Source organism: Ctenopharyngodon idella, chromosome 21 (genome assembly GCF_019924925.1).
Source record: "Ctenopharyngodon idella isolate HZGC_01 chromosome 21, HZGC01, whole genome shotgun sequence".
Classification (NCBI taxonomy): Eukaryota; Metazoa; Chordata; class Actinopteri; order Cypriniformes; family Xenocyprididae; genus Ctenopharyngodon; species Ctenopharyngodon idella.
In genome coordinates this window covers 29,899,899-29,925,443 of record NC_067240.1, presented here as the reverse complement: position 1 = coordinate 29,925,443, position 25,545 = coordinate 29,899,899, and the positions used below count along the sequence as shown (strand labels likewise).

General features: G+C 38.7%; 1 protein-coding gene across 3 annotated transcripts; it reads right to left on the bottom strand.

The window, feature by feature from the left end:
- Positions 1-8,935: 8,935 nt before the first annotated feature.
- LOC127504059 (core histone macro-H2A.1) lies at positions 8,936-25,073 on the bottom strand. 3 transcript variants are annotated; one of them, XM_051878403.1, is made up of 9 exons: positions 24,906-25,073; positions 24,143-24,324; positions 22,059-22,165; positions 18,420-18,611; positions 18,059-18,139; positions 13,511-13,601; positions 12,086-12,175; positions 10,962-11,136; positions 8,936-9,386 (listed from the first exon to the last, which is right to left on the bottom strand). In XM_051878403.1, exons 2-9 carry the CDS (start codon positions 24,312-24,314, stop codon positions 9,221-9,223), a joined length of 1,074 nt encoding a protein of 357 aa, XP_051734363.1. In that variant the 5' UTR covers positions 24,315-24,324; positions 24,906-25,073; the 3' UTR covers positions 8,936-9,220. The 3 variants fall into 3 exon arrangements, with proteins under 3 accessions (XP_051734363.1, XP_051734364.1, XP_051734365.1); XM_051878404.1 differs by having other exon boundaries at positions 24,856-25,028; XM_051878405.1 differs by lacking the exon at positions 24,906-25,073 and having other exon boundaries at positions 18,420-18,687; positions 24,143-24,312.
- Between the last annotated feature and the right edge of the window lie 472 nt (positions 25,074-25,545).

The following is a 25,545-nucleotide window of genomic DNA, read 5'->3' as shown; positions in this document are numbered from 1 at the left end:
TAATCCATTAACTATTGTGGATTACTGCAGGACATATCGAGTGAAATCGAGCATTAATCACACACAATATCATTTCCAGCTACACATGCTCGTCCGTGATTGCGGCCTGATTCGATCGACTCTCGACTCTTTGTCTAATGCTCTTGATTAGCGAGCGCACATTTGTGTCTGATCATTGTTATTATAGTGAAGCCAGTGAGTTTTACAGGCTTCACCAGCAGAACTCAGGCCTGCTCTCCATTACTGAGCGTTCATAAAGGTAAAGAGCTAACAGTAAAAGCAGGGACACCTGAAAATGTAGGGCTTCACAAAAAAAAAAATTATTGTTCATTTGTGTTGCAGAAATTACTGATGGACAGCAGTTCACACTGACAGTGATGCGATAAGATTGAGGTTCTAATTCAGCATATTTTCAGAAGATCAGTTTGTGATTTCCAGAAAGAACCTCCCACTGTTTGACTGAAATCTTTCATCTGAATCCTGTCTTTCTCTTCTTTTCTTTCACACACTGGGCTCTTGTGCTGCTCTGGACGGCAGTAGAGGAACACATTTCCGTACTGGAGCTCACGGGAGATTTATGCGCTCGTACGGCTGGAGAGGAGGCGGCGCAGCCCGCTGAACTCCAGAATATGTGTTTGACCTCGTTCCTTCCTCCATCTGTGTTTCTCTCACACGCTGAAACTTCATTTTTAGTCAAATGCTTTTAGTGTGACTGTGGATGCATTTAGATGGACTGTATTGTCATTTAAGTTCAATTAAATTCATCATTGATTGAAAAACAAATATTGCCAGCATTTCAGTCGTAGAGTCATAAAGCAGAACAGATCACATTTTCCCAGAATAGGCCCAAAGTAGCCAAACTGCCTTTATTATAGAATCCTAATAGGTAATAAATTCCATAATAAAAAATTAATAAAGCACTACATTAATTCAACCCAATCAAGGTAATCTCGTAATTCTGACTTAAATCTCAAAATTCTTAGAAAAAAGTCACAATCACCTATGCTATTTTAAAAAACAAATTATTCCATCTTAGAAGCAAGCCCGCCATACATATATGATGTTGTAATATAATAACTACATTACATTTCTCTTTTAAAAATGTTTTGATTGCAAATATCTCAGGGTTGAATGTTAATGTTAAGCTTGACTTTCAGTGCAAAAATGTCTGATAATGTCTGATAATAATCATTCATAAAGTTCCAAAAGTTGAAGTGAATTACAGAGGTGTTCACATTAATCTCACGTCATGAAAACATTCTGAGGCGTAAATATCTTCTCAGACTCAGCCGAACGCACGAGCGCTCTTCTTCTGAGCATTTGAGCATGCGTTAAAAGATAGCCTACAGCGCCATCTGCTGTTAAAAACTAAGCTCCGAATCGATTTGCGATGCATTTGGAAAATATCAGAAATGATCCATGAATCACGATGCATCGATAGTATTGTCCCAGCCCTAAACTCAACTATTAAAAATGACTATATTGCTGGCTTTCAATAAACCCAAAATCGGTTGGAAACCGGTAACACTTTACAATAAGATTCATTAGTTAAACATTAGTTAAATATGAACTAACCATGAGCAGTACATTTGTTACGCTATTTACTAATCTTCATTAACGTTAGTTAATTAAAATACAGTTGTTCATTGTTTGTTCATGTTAGTTCACTTAACAAGATTTTAATAATGTATTAGTAAATGTTGAAATTAACATTAACAAAGATTAATAAATGCTGTAGAAGTGCAGTTCATTATTAGTTCATGTTAACTAATGAACCTTATTGTAAAGTGTTACCATTAACATTTGTTAATATGTTTCATAAATTAACAGTTAATGAATAATAATAAACATTTATTAAATTGCTTATTAATCAATGTTCACCTTTTGATTATTATTGATTATTATATGATTTTTAATTTCCAGCCTTTTTTGGGTTCATTTTAAGTCAGCCATACAGTCATTTTTAAACAATAGTTGAGTTAAATAAAACTAACCAGCATGTTGGGCAAACATTTAACCCAACCGCTGGGTTAAAACAACCCAATCACTGGGTTAAAACAACCCAATCACTGGGTTTGTTCATATTTAACCCAACTTGGGTTGTTTTTAAGCCAGCATTTATTTAGTGTGTAAATGGGGAAATGACGATCATGGCAAGAGAAGAACGCATGTAACTGTGTAGCACATTCAAAAAACAGACGTCCAAATCCTCATTTCTTTCACAAAACAACTCCAGTCCTGCTCAGAATCTCTGCTCTGAATTAACAAGCAAAAAACAAACAAACCAAACCAAGTGAACACAAACTAACAGCCAGAGAGAAACACACAGAAGCACTGGTCCTGTAGGCCGTGTTGATTATTAAACACAGTGTAGTTCCCCTCTGTCTCCTCTCACCGCGCTCAAGCTTTGAAACGGCATTAGATAGATTAGCTTTGACTGATGACGCTGGTTCTTAAAGACGCACAGGACACACCGTACGGCTGTATTACACACTCACCATGCTAAGAAAAAACATAATTTATTGCCCTGAAAAAAAAGAAAGAAAAAAAAAACATGTGCAAAACCATTAGAAGAATTAGACAACTTGCATACTACACTGATTTGCACAGAAATAGATTTTAGATCATTTTCAAACTGGTGAACTTGATACACACTAACATGAACATGTTGTCAATATGAATTTAATGCTTACATTTATGCATTTAATGCTTTTAAGCAAACTGTCAACAAAGCAATTCATCAACGAGACAACAATATTCATAATATATACAGTGGCAGATTCATTACACAACTAGATTAGGAAGCAAGCAGAGAATAAATACATGTGCTCATTTCTGAGGACAAATAAAGACTGAAATTCTTCTAAATTAGGATAAAAATTAAAATATGCTATATATTTTTTTAAAGTGGTATTTTTCCTCCAACAAACCAACAGCTTCCAGAGATTGTCTAATCTGGACAGCCAACAGGGCTGGATTTACTGGAATCAAACTCCACCGTTCTCTCATGTTTCGGTCCTAATACAAACTTTATCACACTTTATCACTTGTGTGATCTTCATCTGTGTAGGAAGAATGACCGCTGCATGAAAAAAAGCAAAAAAAACATAAGCATAGTTCAGAGGAAGGAGAAGAAGTGTTACAGACTGCATCTTTACAGACGGATCTCCACTAGAATGGGAAAAGAGCACGCCATCCGTTGCTGTTTTCACACAAGACAAATGATGTTTAAGGTGATCACATCACCATTACGCCAAAACATCAATGCGTCTCCAGCGTTTTGTGTAGCTGCACAGGGATCAGACGCCATTGTGACAGTAATCCATGGAAGCCCAAGACAACCTGAGAACTGTAGCGTCTTCTCAGGTTTCAGATTGATTCTGCTGGATATCGCTGGGATTATAGATGGTAGCCGCTCAGTCTAGACAACGCTTCAGTTGTGTTTGACACAGACAAAGATTAGACAGGCTCTCTGACTCAAAGAAGTTTGAAGGCTGGAAAACTTGCATTACTGTTACTTCATTTCTCCTTATTTTCATATACAGTAAAAGGCAAGTACTTTTTAAAGGAGCTTAAAATGTTTAGCAGTCATAGATATTCGAGTGTATTTGAGCCATTATAAATGTGCATTAATCACCTCAGACTTTCAGACTATATACATTGTGTGGTTGCTTTTGACTCCATCACTCAGACAACAAGCTACAAGCTCATATTCTCCTAAGCTTTTAATTACCCTCCATTGTTCCTGTGCACTTTGAACTCCATGGCAGTAGATGACATCCACGGCTCTGTTTCTGCAAGCCTTGTTGAAGATGACGGCAGAGGAAAGTCTGTCAATCTCTGTCAGGTTAATTTTAAGATTATATCTTAAATTCAAACAACAGCATCAACCTGTTCAGCAATAGCCTCAAAAAACTTTAGAGGACCTGTTATACTTTTTTCCATGTTCATCTGTCTTTAGTGTGTAATGTTGATGTTTGAGCATGAAAAAGCTTATTATTCTTCTCTATATCAGTGTCAGTGTTTCTGAAACGCCTCCATCTTGAGTTTTCTTCACAATATTCCTCATTTAAATAATTCATATGCAGAATAAAGGGGCGGGGCCTGGTTGAGTTAGTTAGTAGTGTGTTGAAACTGGTGGTTATGGTAAGGGGCGGGACATTTCCCAAACACCAATCACAACACACCGCTCCAGCCGACCAATCAGAGCACATTGTGCTTTTCAGAAGGAGGGGCTTCATAGAGACAGGAACTAAACAGAGCGTTATTGACAGACTGGGAAGAGAGGAGCTGAACAATGGAGAATATGAGGAAAATAATCAACATTCAAACAGGAAAACCTGTTCTAGTAGAGCCCAAAAACAACACTAAAGGGTTAGTTCACACAAAAATTAAAATTCTGTCATTAATTATTCACCCTCATGTCGTTCCACACCCGTAAGACCTTCGTTCATCTTCAGAACACAAATTAAGATATTTTTTTTATGAAATCCGAGAGGTATATGACTCGTCCATAGACAGCAATATAATCAACACTTTCAATGTTGACATGAGGGTGAGTAATTAATAACAGAACATTTTTGGGTGAACTAACCCTTTAAGACTAGTAGAGCCTAAAAACAAAATAAAAGGGTATAATATGGATCCTTTAAGGCCCTTTGTTTACTGTGTTTTTCACTTTCTGCTCAAAGCCTTGCAAAGTATACTCCATTGGCCAAAGGCATAGATTAATGCACATGCAAACTAGCTAGAGGAATCTTTCTATTCTACCTGATCGATCGAAGTGTGCCCGGGCTGACGACTGTGCTGGTCCTTAGACTCGAGTAAACCCACTGTTAAAAAAAAAAAGGCTCAATCCAACACCAGTTGATAAAACTACAGTCTAAACTCTCTTCTTTCACAGGTACAGTAGTTCAGTGGCTTCAGTCTTTCCTCATAGGCAGATCTTTCAAAGTTTCCGATAGACGAGGGGTCAGCTAAACACTGGGGTGCCTCAAGGTTCAGTGCTTGGTCCTCTTCTCTTCTCCATTTACACAGCCTCACTGGACACTATCATAAAGGCATATGGTTTCTCGTAGTACTGATATGCAGATGACACACAGCTCTGTCGTTTCAACCTGATGGCCCCACTGTCTCAGCTCGTATCTCAGCCTGCCTTTCAGACATCTTGGCCATCTTTAGCTCAATCTTTCATAGTCAGAGCTTTTTGTAAACCCAGCCAACTCATCAATCGAACGCAACATGACTGTACAATTGAGTTTCAGAAATCAGGACAGCAAAAACAGCAGTTGTATTTCAACAACAGCCCGGTTGTTCAGGTTTGTGCTTTCTTACTATCAGGAAAATACCCTCATCCAAGCTTTTCACAACAATAAATGTTTTTGTTCTTCTGCACTGCACACTAAACAATGTTAAATCAAATAATGTGACTAAATTTAGTGTTCTACTAATTATTTCAGTTCTAATTTATGGCTTGAGAATGTCACTATTTCCTGAGACACACCAATATATGTTTTTCTTTTGTTTACATCTGATCACGCTTGCTTTAGGTGCTATTATTTAAATACCAGCTCCGCATGCTGCCATTTGTTATGTTGAATTTATTCTTAGCGTTATAAACAGTCTTTACTCCCTGATGTCACCACGTCACTCTATACACCATAACCTGATGGTCATTATTTTATTTCAGCGTTGTGGCCAATGATGAGTCTGATTTCCTGCACCAGTAACAGCCGAGACGAAGCAAAAGGAAGCATTCCTGCAAAATGCATGAGCTCCGAGGATCCTGCTGAAAACACACGGGTGGAGTCACACAAATGGATGAGCGCCTTGTTAGAGAGGGCTTTTGTCGTAGCAAATCCTGAAAGGCCCCCAGGCAAATGTACATACGGCTCTTTGTTTGTCTAGCTGTGTGTATGTGTGTGTGTGTGTGTGTATATGTGTGTGTGGGTGTGTCTGCTTGTATGTTTGACAGGACTGACGGGATAATGATAAGGGGGTCTAGTCCCATGAGTGTGTGTGAGGTTGATCTCGAGGTGTTGGGCCTCTTAATGAAGGACACCGACAGTCACACTATTACAATCGACACAATGCTGTGGACTCTCTGGATTAGCGGAGGTCATCCTGATCCTCCAAATCCCCCGGCAGACGGGCTGCGTCCTGTGTGGCAAAAAAGTGTCAAAGCTCAACACCAAAGAGAAGCAGCGCTCATCTCATTATGACAGCACAGTGATGGAATCTACTTTCACAGAATCAAAGTATCTGGCTTTGAATCTCCTGGTTTCTTTTCATCCTAAAAGTAGTCCACATGACTTAAGTGCACTTGGCTTTGTGTGAGGAAACAGACACAAATGAGATATTACCCATTGAAAATCTTCCCTTCAAATGTCATTTGCGCTCCTGCATGTTCAGACTTGCCGTGTGAAGATGCATCTCTTCCTCAGTTCTCTGAACACAGTCAGTCGTGCTGTTTAACCATTTGCAGAAAGCAAGGAAAAGCTGACGGGCCTGGCTTTATCAGTGGATGTGACCTTTTGATCTGGCCTACAGATTAACCCTGGACTGACAGACAGGTTCGAGACTCCAGACCCCTCACAGCCCAATAAAAGCACACAGGACCAGCTCTTTACTGCAGCACTGAGGGGGATTGCTCAAGATCCCGCAGCAGGGTGAAGGTCCACTGCATACTGTCCGAGTGAAGCGCTACAGACGTGAAGAATCACCATCACTTCGCCATTCTGTGAGATTGTGAACCTGTTTCTATTGCTTACTTTCGTTACAAAAATTCAGTTACAGTTACTTTCAGTGTGGGTAAAATTATATTAGTGTTTAACACGACACACAAGCGAAATGGCATGAGTTCTGTGATCTTGAATTCTCTTGCAGCACAAAGGTTATCAGAGAAATAAAACCATACAATGAAAAACAAAAATATAGCATGAAAATTAATGGGGTACAAAGACATGAGAAAAGGAAGAACTTGACCACAACTGTGAAAATGTAAGAAAATTTTAAGTCCCAGTGAAACCAAAATGGACAATTCTCTCTCTTTTTTTTTTTTTTTTTTAAATGGAATATTGCAGTGTTTACATCTCTTCTCTGATGATGAGGGCGGGGCAACCTGTCACTCACATGAGATCCACCAATAGCAATCCACAGCCATCCAATCAATTCCCCACAGACAAAATCAAGCCCCGCCCTACATTTGTTCTTGTTCTTGAAGCATTTCACTTGGATATACGACACAATAGTGAAGAAAAGACGATTGCTAGTGGACACAAGAATGGAAAATTGAAGAAATTTGGTGTGCATCATTATTGTCCTAGTGTCTATGTGTACCAACTTTTGTGAGGTTTGGACGCTGCACTCACAACGTACAGGTCAAAAAGTCATCATGGGCCATATGCAGAAAATATCTATATTGGCTCATATCTGCCAATTAAACTAAAACTCTCAAATATCATGTGAATCAGACAGAAGGTCTAATGGACTATGAAAAAGTTTCAACACATGCAAAATGGCAGATTAGTTGCTGTTGAAAAAAGACCTCTAGATCAAGGCATATACTCGAAGATTCAGAGAAAAGAGTTCAGATTGTTGCCCATAAGATTCCTGAAATATAAGCCAAAGCAGAAACTGATTATAGCGCCACCTTGCGGCCAATTATCACAATTTGGATAGTAGCCCAACACAATCCTATATGCCTTCATCTATATTGGAGGAGGGTCAGGATCAGAGCAGTGTGTTTGTATAGAGACCATGTGTACGGGATCCCACAGGAGCCAAATCCCAAGCTCCCATCGGCTTAGAGAAAGAACCACAGGATAAAATCTGCTGGACACATTTGGACTCACAGTACAGACTAAAGGTGTAAAGACAGAAGTCTGTCTCCTCTCAACTGAACAGAAGAGCCCCGATCGCAGGACTAATAGGGGTCTGCATTATTATTCAACCCCAGAAACGAGAGAATTACGGTCAGCAGGTTAAGCATATTCTCTTTTGGTTTGTCTGTAGGGGTCTGTTCTACTCTAATAACTGGTGTAGGACACCAAAACTTAGGGGAAGTTATAAAAAAGCAAATGAGTGGCAAATGTAAAAATGTACACCATAGTTTCGCCAAAAGGAGTTCCACTGTTTTGCTGAGAGTTATTAGGCGTCCTAACCAACGTTCACGAGTACGGCCTCAGATTTGACCTCCAACACTAGAGGTGCCCTATATAAATATAGAAAAGAAGTGAATTCATAACATGAGGATTCAAAAGTCACATTTGAGCAGCTCTAAGTATATCGTGTCGACATTCTTCACGAGTATGAGTGATCAACAACCAGATTCGCTACTGAGACCGTGTGCATCCACTCAAAATGACAGATATATTACGCTCCTTTCATGTGCACTAGCATGATCTTTCATGACTGGATATTTTCCCTCCCTGATCCCGCCGATGTTTGTTTTAATTTCACGTAGCCCTCTGCCCCCGCCGGGCTTACTTTGTACATGCGAAGAATAAAACATCATCTGCCGGAGCTCTGGGAAAGCGGCCCTCTTCGCAGGAAGGACAAGCCGTGCCTACAGATGCTTTGAATTTACTGAGATTTTCCTGCGAGGAGGAGAGGAGAGAGCTGCCCGTATTTCCTGTGGATTAGTGCTCAGATGGTGCCCTTCGAGGAGGTCTGCGGATCCGCTGGGAAACTGACCCGCCACTGACTGCCAATAACCCCGGGATAACCAGAGCACCGCTGAACACAACAACGGCTGAGAACGTGCTCAAAGCAGAAGAATGTTCAAGAACTGTTTGCTGTCTGTGATGGGTCGTAATTCTCATGGATAACTCCAGGTATAAAGTAAACGAAACTTCCTTTGTCTGTATTATGAATGTAAGATAACGCTGGACAAAGGGCTCCCTCTGCTGGCAGCAGTCACAAATTACACAAGCCGTGCATTCATATATGTATATATTATCAATTATTTCATATACACTTTATGCATATTAACATTTGTGATACACATGATACACTGAAACAAACAAGAGGCAAAATGATGCTGCAGATCAATGCAACAAACCAGCTGTTAAAAATCAACAATAAATCAAAGACTTCCAAACACCTGGAATGCAAAAACCGCTGCTGTTATGATAAAGTATCAAAAAATATTTTATCACCCCCTCCACCCACCCAAATTAATTATCTCTCTATAGAATTTTGAATCAACAGAATTTCTACTTCAATTGACGTCAAGTTTTGCCATCTCCTGCACATAGATGCCGATGCTCTCGCTGTCAAACAGCACAAAGAACACAGTCTTGATGGAGGAGGACATCGTTGTGACGAAGTAGCTGGAGATGGCCTTCAGAATGAGCTGAGCGGCCGTCTGCTTCGGAAAACCGTTTCTACACAGAAAATAAACAACAATTAGCATTTAGCACTAAATGTGATCTCAAATGGATCAAAAAACAAATTAGACCCTTAGTTTATTAAAGAACTGAAAATGATCTTAATCTGTGCAGCACACGTTTCTCTGAAACAGAAATCTTTCTATAAAAATTTTTTTAATAATCTATTAGGGGTTCAAGATCGTAGTGCTGAAACTGTAATTGTAATTGTAAGGATTTTTATTATTTTTCTCTGCCATAAAACTGATTGTGCAAATCAAACCGTAAGGCAGAGACTTGAAACTTGGCCAGATGATGGGTCTGAATTTGAGTAAAGGTTGACAGAGTAGGTGCCAATAGGTGGCGCTACAGCAATAAAAAATGCAAAACTGCTCATAACTCCTAGACCGTTTGTCGTACTCAAGTGTCTTATATCACTGGAATCCTTGGCTCAAGTCGAACAAAAGGTATATCTGTAGGTATATATATTTTATTTCTGACCATTAAAAATTTTCTGCCATTTTGAATTTTGTCCAAAACCTACTTTTGCGAACTAGTCCTAGGTTTTTCTGCCCGATCGGAACCAAACCAGTGCAGAAAGATTCTCTGAAGTCTGAATATCAAAAGTTATCTAAAAAAAGTTGAGATTTCGATTCACGGACGCTAAAACGTTTGAAGTGGCTGGGGCCACTTTTACTAAAATGTCTATAACTCTTGAACGGAATGAGATATTTTCACTAAACTCGGTGCACATGTGTATGGGCTCAATCTGAGGTCACAGTAAAAAAGTCACGGCGATTGGACACTTAGTGGCGCTATAACATAAAAAAAATGAAAACAACTATAACTACGCAACCGTTAGTCCGATTGACTTAAAAATTGGCGTGCAGTGTCTTGGTCCAATTAGACATGACCGTCTATAAGGACACTGGCGTATCTCAAAAAACATGGCTGCCATCAGCTAATGAAGTTTGAGCATCTATGAGACAAGGTTAACAGAGGCAGATCAGAACAAGACTCAGTATGGGTCATCGGCACGATGCCCTGAAGAAGCCTGAGAAGTTTCGAGCCAGCGCCACCTAGTGGTAAAATTAAATTTACAAATGCTTATAACTTTGGGTGTGGTCGACTTATTTTCACAAGAGTCACCTCCTTAAACTCCTGAATCCTTGCCAAGTCCAATGATACCAAACAAGGTTTCAGTTTATGGTTTGTGCAACGTTGTGATTTAGCCCTTAAAAAACTTTTGCGAATATCTCCAAAACCATTAGTCCAATCAAGATGAAACCACTGTAGGACATACGGGACCATAGCTCGTTAACTAATCGATAATGCCCATATGTCAAATGTCTATAGCTTCAAAACGAAATGAGATATTTTCACCAAATTAAGCACTGAATGACTGGAGAAGACCAGCATACATCATTAGAGTTTCACTGGAAGATGTAGTTATGACATTCTGATTAAACATTACAAGATCAAAAAAAAAAAAAAAAAATGCATGGATTGGATTGGATATCAGGCTGATTTTCATTGAACATTAAGGCAGAGAATTGATTTGATTTATTTTTGTGTTCAGGGCTGAAGTTTCACCTGCCGCTGCCGATAGAAGGGAAGGCCACGGATTTGAGCTTCTTCTCATCAGCGAGAGCCAGGCAGTTCTTCACCGTCTTATCCAGCATCTCCTCACATTTATCCGAGCCCCAGCCTGGACTGTTACAGTGGATGACAAACTTGGCAGGAAGGCCGTATCCAGAGGTCAGGGCCGCTGAGGAGCGGGAAGATTCACACATCAACACATGAACATTGCAATTTATCCACAATTTACTCAAGATCAATCACTTGATTGCTCTGAATAAAAGAGTATGACTCATGAAAATGAAATTCATGAAAATGTAGCTCTTCATATCCATAACAACTCAGATTTACTCAAAGTAGAAATTGTGTATTGTGTATGTATTCTTCCTTCCAGATAAACAGATTCAGAATGTCTTTATTAAATAAATGTTCTGGATTCAGTGCGAGTTGTGATTTATCTACAGCATCTGTGGCATATCAGGATGACCTTATTCTCGCTGAACTTTGCTTATTAATTTCATAAATATCTGCTGGAGATCTACAGTGAGTTTCCTGCAGTACGCTCTGAATCAACTGAGTTATATATGATGAGTAAATCTGTGACAGCATGTTAAAAACTGTTACAAACTTTTTATAAGCAGCATCTTGTCCAGACTTTGTAATATCGTCAGAAGAAATTCAAATAAAATGTTAATATTAACAATGTATTTGATTAAAATAATATGAATAATTAATATACTTAAAATATTTAAAATATTTGCTTATTTATTTACTTACTGATTATATCTTCTATATGTCTCTGTTTATTTGATTTTTTTAAAGAATGTATTTATTTATTTGCTTATTTAATTTTCTGGAATATCTTTTATAGGTGTTCTTTTTTTTAAGTTTGAATTTATTCACTTATTAAATTCTTTGGAATATCTTCTCTATGTGTTTATTTGATTTTTTTAAAATTTGAATTTATTTAGTTAGTTATTTTTTCTGGAATGTGCATGTGTGTTCATTTTTTAAAATTTAATTTATTTTATTTACTTTTTTCGGAATATCTCCTATAAGTGTGTGTTTATTAGATTTTATGAGGGGTAAAATGAAATTTATTAAATTTTTTATGGAATATCTGCTTCAAACAGCAGTACCTCCTGCCACCTCCAGAGGGCCGTTCTTCTTGCGCAGCTCCAGAACCGCCTCTCCAAACTCCTTTCCTCCGATCTTCTCCAGAGCACTTCCTGCGAGAGAGACGCGACTGTGAGTCTCTGTGATCAGCACGCGTTTAAAGCTGGCTTCACTCAAGACCACTTTCAGTCCTAAACGTCCTAAGACTTTACAAAGTCTCTGGAGAATCAGAGGCAGGACTGAGGAAAGCTCTACCAACCCTCCTTTACACTGATTTGTCATTGGTCTGTTGAAACCTCTTCCAGTGTGACAAAAGAGGGCGAGATTCCAGCCACAACATCTAGCAATACTAACAGACGTGCCCAAGAAATTACTATACAAATATCCCAGCAGTCATTGCAGTAACGAGTTGTTTTGGGTTGAGTGACACCAGCTTTAGACACAAGAGCGTCCCAATCACAAATACACTGTCATTTCACACAAAAACACCCATTCTGTCTTCATTTACTCACCCTCATGTCACTCTAAACCTGTATGAGTGATTTTTGTGGAACACAATTGTTTTTCATACAGAAATGTGGACTGACACCGTGACTCGACGCTACAGTCTTCTGAAGCGACAAACAGACCTACATTTATGTCATTATTCACTGAGAATCTTCTGTTGTAGCTCTAAATCTCATTCACAATTATGTTCAATTCAAAACATTTAAACGTGTGAATGTTTTCAAAAGGAATGATAATTGACAGACTGACGTCAAACCTGCTGTGATGTGCCTCGAGCAGCTTTATGTGAATGAGTTTCCTCTTCTGTATTTCACATCAGAAAAACACCATATGGGTTTCGAACGACATGTGGGTGAGTGAATGATGACAGAATCGTGAACATGATTCTTCTGATCCCTTACCCAGCTAATGTTCTCTCAATGTTATGAACAAACGTTCCTCCAGTAACGTTAATAGAATGTTTGTTCAAAGCTATCTGGTCTTTAATAATGTTCTCAGAACGTTGGCACAAAAACATCATTCTGAAAGTTTTAGTTGGATTTTTTTTTGTGTTTCAGAACGTTCAGAGAACATTCAGCAATAACGTTTTCAATAAAGCATGATTATTTAAATTAAAAAGTTGGGTTACAAATGCAACTGGACTGAGTTTTTTGGGCACAAGAATCAGTGAAGACATGTAGGTTTGGGAAAACAAGCATATGAATGAGAATTCAAAATTTAGACACAAAAAACTAGATGACAGAACTCACAATATTAAAATTAAATAATTGCCACAGAAATCCAAACAGAAAGTAAAGCATTACTCAAAAATGAACTCAACCACAGCCATGAAACTCCAGCACTAGATCTATTAAATCAGACCAAATCCAAGCATATTTTTGTGCGGTCAGAGTGGCAGAGCTGTGGTTTTTCCCTCTGACAGTGTAGATCTGCTCCTTTACCTACTTCACCACCCATGTAGAAGGTGGAGTTGGTCGGGTGAACGATGGCTTCACTTTCGATGGCGGCAATATCAGCTTGCACAACTTGCAGCTAAAACAGGCAAACAAATATAGTGAGACACAAAAGCTGTGGACAATGTGGTGAAACCATGATGAGGAGACAAAAACTGAAAAAGAGAAAGGTAAAAAAGGAAGACACTGCCATCTATTGGATGGAGGCGAGCACCACACACACACAGGACTGATGGAAGCATTGGTGAGATGGCTGACTGAATCCTGAACACCTGACATATGACTGTGATCTACAGCGTTTGAATGAACATGAGCCTCCATGGCAGCCTGCCCGTACATAACGGCTCACCTAAATCATCTTTAAGGTCAAAGTCAGCATTGGTCGGGTTGATAAGCCCCTCCACGGCGAGTGATTTGACTGTGAATGAGACTGAGCTGTAGAGAGATCATGCAGCAGCAGTAGGACAGTAAAGCAGTCACAGTTACTCTACAAACTGAGCTCAGAAAAACAAAACCTCAACGCAGCTCTCAGGAAAGAAACAAAACTCGAGCGATGATGACACGACTGTTTTCTCCAGAGCTGCTTTTAGCTGATTCAACTGTTTCATAATTGATGAATTTTGCAACACTGACAGTGTTACTGAACTGAATTGATCTGAATAATGACTCTATTATCTTCTGTAGAGCTGCTGTACAGCTGAACTGAACCTGTTTCATAATTGATGAACTTTACACTGTTATTGAACTGAATTGATTTGAATAATGACTAGTGTTTTAGAAGTGCTGTAGAAATAAAGCTGATTTGACTTGAATGTGTTATGGTAAAATAACCCTAAATAAAGAAATTCATTAACTATTAATGCTAACAAATGCTACATCGACACATGAACATGTAGTCTGTTAGTCTGCATTTACAGCACAAGAATTAATGCACAGATCTATCTTATTTTTTATGGTCATCCATGTCACTCATCGCAATTTCATTTCTGCATTTAATATGATTGTCACTCCAGAAACTCAACAGGCATGTCTGTGATTGGCTACAATTCCCAACGCTGTGAAAACACATTGTAAATAGAAACCTTTGACGCTCTTCACAAATGCAAACAGGAGCACATCACAAAGTGCCACATGGATTTTAAGACAAGCCTTGACCAGATTGACTCAGAAAAGAGGAGAGATACCAAGAAAGCCTCACAGCTGTTGACCAACATGCTCTACAGTCTATAAATCACAAGATATGACAAATACACAATACAAAACAACACCTCTAAGGTTGGTTAAATGCCTGAAAAAGGAAGCATGTTTTTACCTTACATTTAAAATCAATAGTTGTTGGTGTGATTCTAACTGTTAAACTGTTCCAGTTTCGGGGCTGCAACAAAAGGAGAGGACAGACGGAGAGCCAATGGAGAGAGAGAGAGGAGAATCTGTGTATGTGTTCTCGTTCACGAGTATCTGTCAACAGTCTATCACATTCTGAACCAACTGCAACCTTGCCATTGAAGAACTGTTCATACCTATATACAGGGAATTACAGTCATCTAGTCGAGTGGAAATAAATACATGAATAACCTTCTCAAGTTCCTTGCCAGACAGGAAAAACATGATGTTCGATAAAAACCTCAGTTAAAAAAAACAAAATAAAACAATAATTTCAGTTTTAGTTTCATTTAAGCTTAGAAAATTTAACGATATTAACGCTTTTAGATCCTCTAGAGAATTGACTGTATTTCCCTGATTCTTTTTTAATGGTAAATAAATCTGAGTATCATCAGCATAACAATGAAAGGACACCTCATACTTCTCAAGTACACCACCTAATGGAAGCATACACAAGGATAACCGTAGAGGACCCAATATAGATCCCTGGGGAACACCAGTTAAAATCGACTGAATCAATGCAGATGAGAAATACGCTGATTCATCCAGTAATGAAACTAGTGAAGTATTTATGAGTGAGTCACTGAATCATTAAAGGGTTCGTTCACCCAAAAAGGACAATTCTGTCGTTAATTACTCACCCTCATGTCAATCCACATCCGTAAGACCTTCGTTTATCTTCAGAACACAAATTAAGATACAAATTAAGAAAAAAACAAAATAACTTTATTCAACAATATCTAGTGATGGGCAATTTCAAAACACTGCTCCATGAAGCTTTACGAATCTTTTGTTTTGAATCAGTGGTTCAGAGCGTGTATCAAACTGCCAAAGTCACATGATTTCAGTAAACGAGGCTTCATTACGTCATAAGTGTTTCGAAACGTTTCAAAATTTCAGTGGTTCATGTGACTTTGGCAGTTTGATACACGCTCTGAATCAATGATTCGAAACAAAAGATTCGTAAAGCTTCAAAGCTTCATGAAGCAGTGTTTTGAAATCGCCCATCACTAGATATTGTTGTATAAAGTCGTTATTTTATTTTTTTGGTGCACAAAAAGTATTCTCATCGCTTCATAACATTAAGGTTGAACCACTGTAGTCACATGACTGTTTTAAATATAACTTTAGTAGCTTTCTGGGCATTGAAAGTGTTAATTATCTTGCTGTCAATGGAGGCCTCACTGAGCCATCGAATTTCATCAAAAATATCTTAATTTGTGTTCTGAAGATCAACGAAGGTCTTACGGGTGTGGAACGACATGAGGGTGAGTAATTAATGACAGAAATTTTCATTTTTTGGGTGAACTAACCCTTTAATTTAAACCAAGTTTTTTAAAATAATTTAGATCAATTAAACATTTTGTCAGAACACCAAGATATGAAGCGTTCTCACTCCCGTCCATGTGGCAAAGAGCCAGCTGAAACAGTAGCTGTGTTTCCATTACCCCTCAAATTGCGCAAATTGAAGTTGGAAACACATAAAATTTTCAAAAACTCCCATATATCGCAAAAAAGTTTTTACGCTCGCATAAGATGGATTTTCAGGCAATTTGAATTTTTTTTTTCCGCATTTACAGGTCACCTGGCGTACGTAAAAGTCAGATAATCATTCTTTAAAGATGGTGTGATATGTTTGGACTGAAGACGAGACAGAGTTCTTTTTAAACTCATAAAAGACAAAAGAATTATGGGAATACTGGATTCTAAACAACAAAGAAATGCCACAATTTATCAAGACCTCAAAGCAGATATGAAAGAGAAACACCCAGAAACACCTCATACATGGACGCTCCCAAGTATAAAGGGCTTTCCTTGCCATTAATGCTTGGATAACACGTCTACGTCTCCTTCGATTAAAAGTAATGGCTAGTGCGGTGCCTGTGATATACTTAAATCTGTCACCGTGATTTTTGGAATGACTTATCGCACGAGAAAACAAATGTTTTAGTTGCATAACACTTGGTTAATGGAAACGCTGTCATTTCACAATAATTTTCTTTATCGACATTTAGAAAATATCTCAAAAGTTTGCAAATCGATAATGAAAAAAAGGCTAGTGTTCCTGAGGATGACACAGCCCTCTCCACTGTCTGAAGAAGGGCAGGAGGTATGTGATCTTTCCAGTTCAGGCTTCAGTAATTACAAAAGTTCGAAACAGTGTGACAATGAAGCTTCTGAGGGTTCATTGCTAGATGGCGTGATCTGGTGAACCCATGAACAAGCGTCTCATGGTTTTAACTGATCTTGGGTCAGTTTAATAATGTAGACTCTTTTTGTATTAAATTTATGAATATTAATGCTTATGCATGTATAATACAAAAAAATGACAGTTAATTGATTCTAATATATCTATTTTGCCAAGTTATTTGTACAGAACCTTCATATTTGATGGTACTCATTAACACTGAAAATTCACTTCATTGTGATAACATGAAAAGAAGGGAACTAAAAAAATGTTTAACTTGTGAGTGTAAGATATATGATGTCAGACACATAAGGGTTAGTAACTGAAATAAAATAAGATCCCATTACAGTATGAGGATTATGTTTCTATGATAATGTTTATAAGAGGCCTGAGCAGCTCTGGAGTTAAAATACATGTGCTAAAGGAATGAACATTTCATATAGTCTGTGTGAAATGCAGCGTTTCAGCTTTCTGAAGTATTCAAGCATTCATGCGAACCAATCTGTAGCTCATGGGGTGCGAATCGATTCAAGATTCAGAATGATTCAGAATGAAATTTGATTCATATGAATGCATTTTAAATTTAAATTTGAATGTGTATGCATTAAAACAAATGACTCACGACTCAGAATTGACATTTCAAGATCGATGAATGTGAGGAAACAAGTGAATCATTACACCCCTAATAGCTAGAGATGTTTTATAAATCAGCAAGATGGATCTGGAATTTAGCAGCTAGTGTCAGCAGAACAGCAGGAGGACAAACACAAATCATTTAGAGAAAAAGAGCAACTGAACAGCTACTATAACAGTCACTGTCCTGCAGACTTCAGCTCCAACCCCAGTTAAACACACCTGACCAGCTGATCAAGGCCTTACTAGGCAGACTAGAAACTTGTGTTGAGGCAAGCTGGACTCTGAGATTGTACAGCCCTGTACTATAGTAAGATTAAAAGCTGTTGTACCTTCTGTCCGAGAAATAAACTTTTGGAAGAGAGGACAGTGAATCCATCAGCTGCTCCGCCGTCCGCATCAGCAGCTCGTCTCTGTCACAACAACAGCAAACTTGTGAAGATAAACTTACATCATACTGTACTGCCTTAAAGCAGCCAATAATAAGATAACTGGAGAGTCGTGGCTGTGATCACTAGAAAGTGCACACAAACATTTCACACTGATGTTCAGTTACCAGGAAAACTGGATCTGTATCAAGCCTAGTTTACATGTAAATGAGGCACGTTTGCATGGAAATTAATGACTTCACCTGCTTTATCTAGTTAGTGGATGGTTAGCAAATAAAAGAACTGACTAGTGTTCAGTGAGTACCTTTACTCGTGTGGACTTTTTGGTGGACAGTTTCTTGACAACTGCTTTTTTGGCAGTCTTGGACTTCTTCTCAGTTGGCGGAGGAGTGATGACGGCCTCCAGCTTTCCTTTCGAGCCCCTCTTCTTGGAGAGCAGCTCTGGGTGGATGTTGGGCAAGACTCCGCCGGCAGAGATGGTCACGCCCCTCAGCAGCTGCACAGAGAGAGCACAGACACGCCCAAAAACATCCCAGGGATCAATGCTGCAGTGGGTCAAAATGTGACTTACCCTGAAAAAAATGAATAAACTGGATAAAAGAAAGTTTGTCGAGACAGAAAGCCAGACCAGAAAGTTTGAAAAAGTTTGAAAAGCTTGAAGTTCGAAGGTTTTCAGTTTGAAATAGTATTTTAAAGTTTGAATGTTTTGAAGGCAATACAGTCCATCAGAAAACAGATATAGATACAGTGCCCTCCACTAATATTGGCACCCTTGGTTAATATGAGCAAAGGCAGTTGTGAAAATAAATAAATAAACTGTATTGTTTATCCTTTTGATCTTTCATTCAAAAAATTCACAAAAATCTAACCTTTCACTGAAGTAAAACAATTTAAAGTGGGGGGAAACTCACATTATGAAATAAATTATTTTCTCTAATGTATATTGGCCACAATTATTGGCACCCCTAAAAATTCTTATGAGTAAAATATCTCTGAAGTATATTCCCATTCATATTTACATTTTTTTAGCACACCAGGGTGATCATGAACATGAAATTGTCCAGCCATGACTTCCTGTTCCACAGGAGTATAAACATGAGGAAACACAAAGGCCAAATTCCCTAATCATTCATCACAATGAGTAAAACCAAAGAATGTAGTTCTGATGTGCAGCAAAAGATTGTTGAGCTTCACAAAATAGAAAGTGTCTGTAAGAAAATAGCTAAAGCATTGAAAATCCCCATTTCCACCATCAGGGCAATAATTAAGAGGATCCAATCAACTAAAGATGTTACAAATCTGCCTGGAAGAGGACGTGTGTCTAAATCGTCCTAATGCACGGTGAGGAGGAGAGTTTGAGTGAACAAAGACTCTCCAAGGATCACAGCTGGAGAATTGCAGAGATTAGTTGAGTCTTGAGTCTCAGAAAGCCTAAAAAAATTATCAAACAGCACCTACATCTCCACAAGTTGTTCAGGAGGGTTTCAAGAAAAATCCTCCTCGCTTATCCAGAAACAATCTCCAGCATATTCAGCTGTCGGACACGACTGGAACTTCAAACGGGACCGGCTTCTGTGGTCAGATTAAACTAAAAAAAAAAGCTTTTTGGCAGCAAACCCACCAGATGGGTTTGGTGCACACATGGATAAAAAGTACCCCATGCCCACGGTTAAATATACTGCTGGATCTTTAATGTTGTGCACCTATTTTTCTGCTGGAGGTCCTGGACATCTTGTTCAAAAACATTGCATCATGGATTCTATCAAATACCAACAGATAAAAATCTAATCCTGACCGCTTCTGCTAGAAATGTAATAATGGGCCGTGGTTGGATCATTCATCAGGACAATGATCCAAAACAAACATCAAAACAACACAGAAATGTGTCACTGAGCACAAACTGAAGCTTCTGCCATGACCGTCCCAGTCCCCTGACCTGAACCCTGAAGAAAATGAGTGGAGTGAACTGAAGAGAAGAAGCACCAACATGGAGCTGGAATCTGAAGGATCTGGAGAGATTCTGCATGAAGGAATGATCTCTGATCTCTTGTCAGGTGTTCTCCAAACTCATCAGGCATTATAGAAGCTGTTATCTTGGGAAAAGGACATTGCAATAATTGGGTGCCAACAATCGTGGCCAACGTGAACTAGAGAAAAAAATTTATTTCATAATGTGTGTCAGATTTAACACGCTGCTAGCTTGATTTAGCTTGTTAATATGATTTACGTGTTGTTAACATGATTTAACAAGTTGCTAACAGGACTTAACACACTGCTAGCATGATTTAGCATGTTGCTAGCATGATTAGCATGTTGCAAGCATGATTTAACATGTTGCTAGCATTATTTAACATGTTGCTATCGAGATTTAACACACTGATAGCATGATTTAGCTTAATATGATTTAGCATGTTGCTAACATAATTTAACAAGTTGCTAGCATTATTTAACATATTGCTATCAAGATTTAACACATTGCTAGCATGATTTAACACACTGCTAGCATGATTTAGCATGTTGCTAACATGATTTAACATGTTGCTAGCATTATTTAACATATTGCTATCAAGATTTAACACATTGCTAGCATGATTTAACACACTGCTAGCATGATTTAGCATGTTGCTAGCATGATTTAACATGTTGCTAGCATTATTTAACATATTGCTATCAAGATTTAACACATTGCTAGCATGATTTAACATGTTAATATGATTTAGCATGTTGCTAACATGATTAACAAGTTGCTAACAAGATTTAACACTGCTAGCATGATTTAGCATGTTGCTAGCATGATTAGCATGTTGCAAGAATGATTTAACATGTTGCTAACATGAGTTAGGATGTTGCTAGCATTATTTAACATGTTGCAAACATGATTTCATGCTGCTAGCGTGATTTTGCATGTTGCTAACATGATTTAACAAGTTGCCAACAAGATTTAACACGCTGCAAGCATGATTTAACATGTTGCTAACATGATTTAGGATGTTGATAGCATGATTTAAGATGTTGCTAGCATGATGTTGCATTATTTAACATGTTAACATGATTTAACATGTTGCTAACATGATTTACATGTTTCTAGCAATATTTAGCATGTTGCTAACATAATTTAACAAGTACCTAACATGATTTGACGTGTTGCTAATAGGGTTGGGAGATGTCTACCAAATTAGCACCGGATGATATCTACAGTGAAACATCGCGATGGATGATGACATCATCTGGGGAGGGGGGTGGGGGGCTATACTCTATTACAAGTGATTATGAATGCTGTAACGGCTATGTCCCGCTAGAGGGCAAGCTGTAATGTTTATGTGTAAAGTTGTTAACGTGTGCATCTTGTTTTTGGTGTATGCTGCAATTAAATGACGACCAAAAGTCATTGCGCTGTCTTTCATTGTTCTACGAGTTAGATCATGTAATGACGAATACTACAAGCTTCCACTGGAATGGATTAAAAATGCTCACTCTGCACCTCGCCAGTGGACACACACCGTGTGGCGCTTCTAGAGAAAGAAAGAATGTGCACAGAGCTGAAAGGGCTTGAATGAAGCGTGTTTGGCTTTAGATAAAACTACTAGAGGATATAGCGCTGAAATATTATTACTACAAACGATCCTGAGTGCTTGTGGTGTGATCCACACCGCTGTTTTGATGCGTTGATCACTTCGTGCTACCGTTCTGTCTCGCAGTCTGAATCACGATGCCTGCTCAACATCATGATGTCTATCAGCCATCGGCGATGGACGACGGCATTGTCTATCGGCCCAACCCTAGTTGCTAACATAATTTAACAAGTTGCTAACATGATTTAGCATGTTAGCATAGAAAAACATTTTGAATGTTTGTCGTGGTCATGTAAGGCATGTCTGATCTGAACATTCGAGTGCCACCGGCGACCAGAAGCACATGAGAAGGCTGGCGTCTGTGAACGTACCTGATGAAGCTCCTCGTCATTGGCGATGGCCAGTAAGATGTGTCTGGGCGTCACACGGCCCTTCTTGTTGTCTCTGGCTGCATTTCCCGCCAACTCCAGGATTTCAGCTGAAAGAATGACGCAGAAAGAGCTTCACTGAGGGAAATACTCTGCCATTGTTTTCCCCACAATGCACTTTGTTCCACATGACCCTGAACGTTCTGTACAAGCCCGTGTTTGAAATAATGATTACTCACGTGAAGCCAGCGGGAAGTAGCGCTATACAATAACGCTTTTATTTAAAGGTTTAATCTATGTCCAGTAGACCGGTCTGTTGCATTACGACTGCAGGGAGTATCAATAATGCAGAGGTATAAAGAGTACCTGAAAACTATACTTGAGTAAAAGTACAGGTACCTTAGATCTAAAATGACTCCATTACAAGTTACAAGTAACCAATTCCAACACAACTTGAGTAAAAGTCTTAAAGTATCTGATTTTAACAGTACTTAAGTATTTTACTCATGCTGAATGTAGCTCAGAGATGCTCTAGTCCTGAGAGACTGACAGTGAAAATAAGAAACAGTTGATTTGTAAGATGAGAAATTAAGTTTATTTTCTAAAATCAAAATAAAACTGAACACCTCAATGTTGCAATAAATCAAGGTCGACAACAGCCTCTTAAACGTCTACAAACTCTCAAGGCTCAGTTGAGCTCAAGTGCACAAAAAGGCCATATCCGTATCACCAATATCCGTCAAAAAGGTCTCGTCAATATAGTGGATAAATATAATAATGTTGAGTAAAATTTAATAGTCAAAGTCTACTTGCACTTGACGTTCTGGTTTCAGCCTCATCACCGGCTGCAGTCATGACCTCATCTCATAAATCAAACACCCGTGATTCAGAAACTAATGCTAATGCACTCACATTCATGTAAAGTTTGGGTGAGTAAAGGCAAAATGCACAAGATATAGTACCTTCAATGCCCTTTAGCTATCGCTTCTTTATATCAGAAAAATACTGCTGCAGAAAAAGTTAGGTGCCATGATGTGTAATTGCATTACTCATCATAAATGTATTGGAGTAAAAAGTACATTTACTTGTTCAAAAATGTAGTCAAGTTGCCAATATCTTTGATACTCAGTTCAACTACAAAGTAGCCAAAAAGATACTTAAGTACAGTAACTAATTACATTTACTCAAATACTTTACACCACTCTAATAATGTCAGAAATGTGATGTACAGATGTGTGTCTGCTGTATAAACAAGTGTTCTCACCGATGCGCTTGCTGTGCTTCGTGGAGTTTTGACATGATTTATAGACTCGATATTGTTTATTATTCATGTGGTGAACCTAAAACATCTTCCCGCACACATGACTGAAGCAATACTTCTCTATACCACAAAAACATTCTGGAAATACTAAAAACATCATCTCCCAGTGCCACATAAACATGCTCTAAAATGTTCCATTTACGTTGTGAAAACATTATTTCTGAATGTTCCAATAGTTCCATTCAGGCATGAAAGCTTTATTTCCAAATGTTCCAACTGTTCAATTTCCGTTGTGAAAATAATATTTCTGGATGTTCCAAATTTACCATTTAAGTTGTGAATTAGATGTAACTTTTACTTGTTTATACAAACGTTAAGTGAACATTACATTGTGTCATTCTTCAAACATTATGGGAACGTTACTTTGGAATGTTCTCTGAACATTAAAAAAAATGTTAGCCGAACACCCAACTAAAACGTTTCGGGAAAAAACACTCCATGGACGCTGTATAATTGATGTTTTTGTTCTAATGTTTTGAGAACATTATTAAAGACCAGATAACTTGAACGTTCTAACATTACTGGAAGAACGTTTGTTCATAACATTGAGAGAACCTTGCCAGAACGTTCCCTGGTCACTGGGATAGTGGCTCATACAGTATGTTCTCTGTAGTTACTTATGTTAGTTACTTATAATAAAATGCATTAACTAAATCTACTGTGAACTCTGTCCATCGTGTCTCACTTCAGGACTTCTAACATCACTTCTGAGCACTGACAGAAGGAAGGACCTGAAACACTGATGAGAATGAGAGACTCGTCCTACCGGTCAGGTATTCCAGAACCGCAGCCATGTAAACTGGAGCTCCGACACCAATCCTGTATTTGGGAAGACCCTTCTTGATGTAGCGCAGCATCCTGCCGACCGGGAAGATCACTCCAGCCCTGGAGGAGCGCGACGACCTGCTGATCTTCTTCTTCCCAGCCCGACTGGACATGATGATGCTCCTGCACACACACACACACACACACACACACACAGTCGAGGCAGCTTCATTTATACAGTACAGATTGTTTAAAAACAAACTGAATCAATGATGCAAAACTACCAGAAAATTTCCAGAATTTTCATTTTTGGGTGAACTATCCCTTTAAGATTAAAACAATTAGATTAGATGCTGTCGCATGTATATTTTATTCTGTAATGAAAAGCTGAATACATTTGGGTATTTTTGCATAGCAACAACCAAAGCGAGTTTAATAAAATACAACATTTTAACATTAAGAGTCTTTAATAAGCACAAGGTTTCGTTTAAAAACAGAAGTGACGACACTAAATGAACGTGCTGTTTTGAGTTTATGTGACTAAATTAGAAATACAATCACTGTGACTGTGTTCACATCGTAACGCGCGTGTCATTCAGCGATACATTAAGCTACAGCGATGTTTTGTCTGTTATTGACAGCTGGAAGTTCCTGATGAGTCGCGCGGCCCGCGGAACTGCGCCCGTCAGTGAGCGAGCAGCGCGCGACAGTCACCTGAAAGTGTGGAAAAGCAGCTCATGCACTGATGACAGTCGATGTCTTACAGTAGAGAGCACGGCGACGTGTCCGAGTTCAGTCCACTGCTGTCTGCTACAGCGAGACCAGCTCAAACAGCGTCCAGGACACCCACAATCCACAGCGCGATCCACACACACTCGATCAGCAGAGCGCGCGCGCAGGAGACGAGCACGCGCTTGACAATAGCCCAACGGAGCGCGTCCACAAGTCAGATGACATCTATAAAAGTGTCGGTAAAACAGTTGATCATCATTTCCAGGGATCAGAGATTAGATGCAACACCAAACTTTGATGGTTCATAAACCAGTCTTTTCGTTTTGATCTGGATCAAATCTTCATTATGTGTTATTCAAAACTTTTTAGGTCCAGAACCAAGATAATCCAATATCCGAATCTTTTTTTCTTTTGAACAGCCCATTTTCGAGATTTGATCCAATCTGACCTTTGAACATCTGTGACCTGGAATCAGATTACATGATCCGGATTACATGTAACAGTTACTTCTTCATTGTGCTATAGGTCAGCCACTGTGTGTGTGTGTGTGTGTGTGTGTACAGCACGTGTGTAAATAGTGATTTTTATTTGCTAAGAACAATTGCTTTTAGCTGTACGTGCAATAAAAAAAACATTCACTCTCGCAGTTGGAAAGATGCACACTTTATTTCT

Bases quoted from the DNA above. Each gene is read 5' to 3' on its own strand.
- LOC127504059 (XM_051878403.1), bottom strand. From the start codon at position 24,314: ATGTCCAGTCGGGCTGGGAAGAAGAAGATCAGCAGGTCGTCGCGCTCC. The intron at 18,612-22,058 runs GTACGTTCACAG...CTCTCTGTGCAG, and splicing joins ATGACGAGGAGCTTCATCAG to CTGCTGAGGGGCGTGACCAT. The intron at 9,387-10,961 runs GTGAAACTTCAG...TTTTCTGTGTAG, and splicing joins CCTTCTATCGGCAGCGGCAG to AAACGGTTTTCCGAAGCAGA.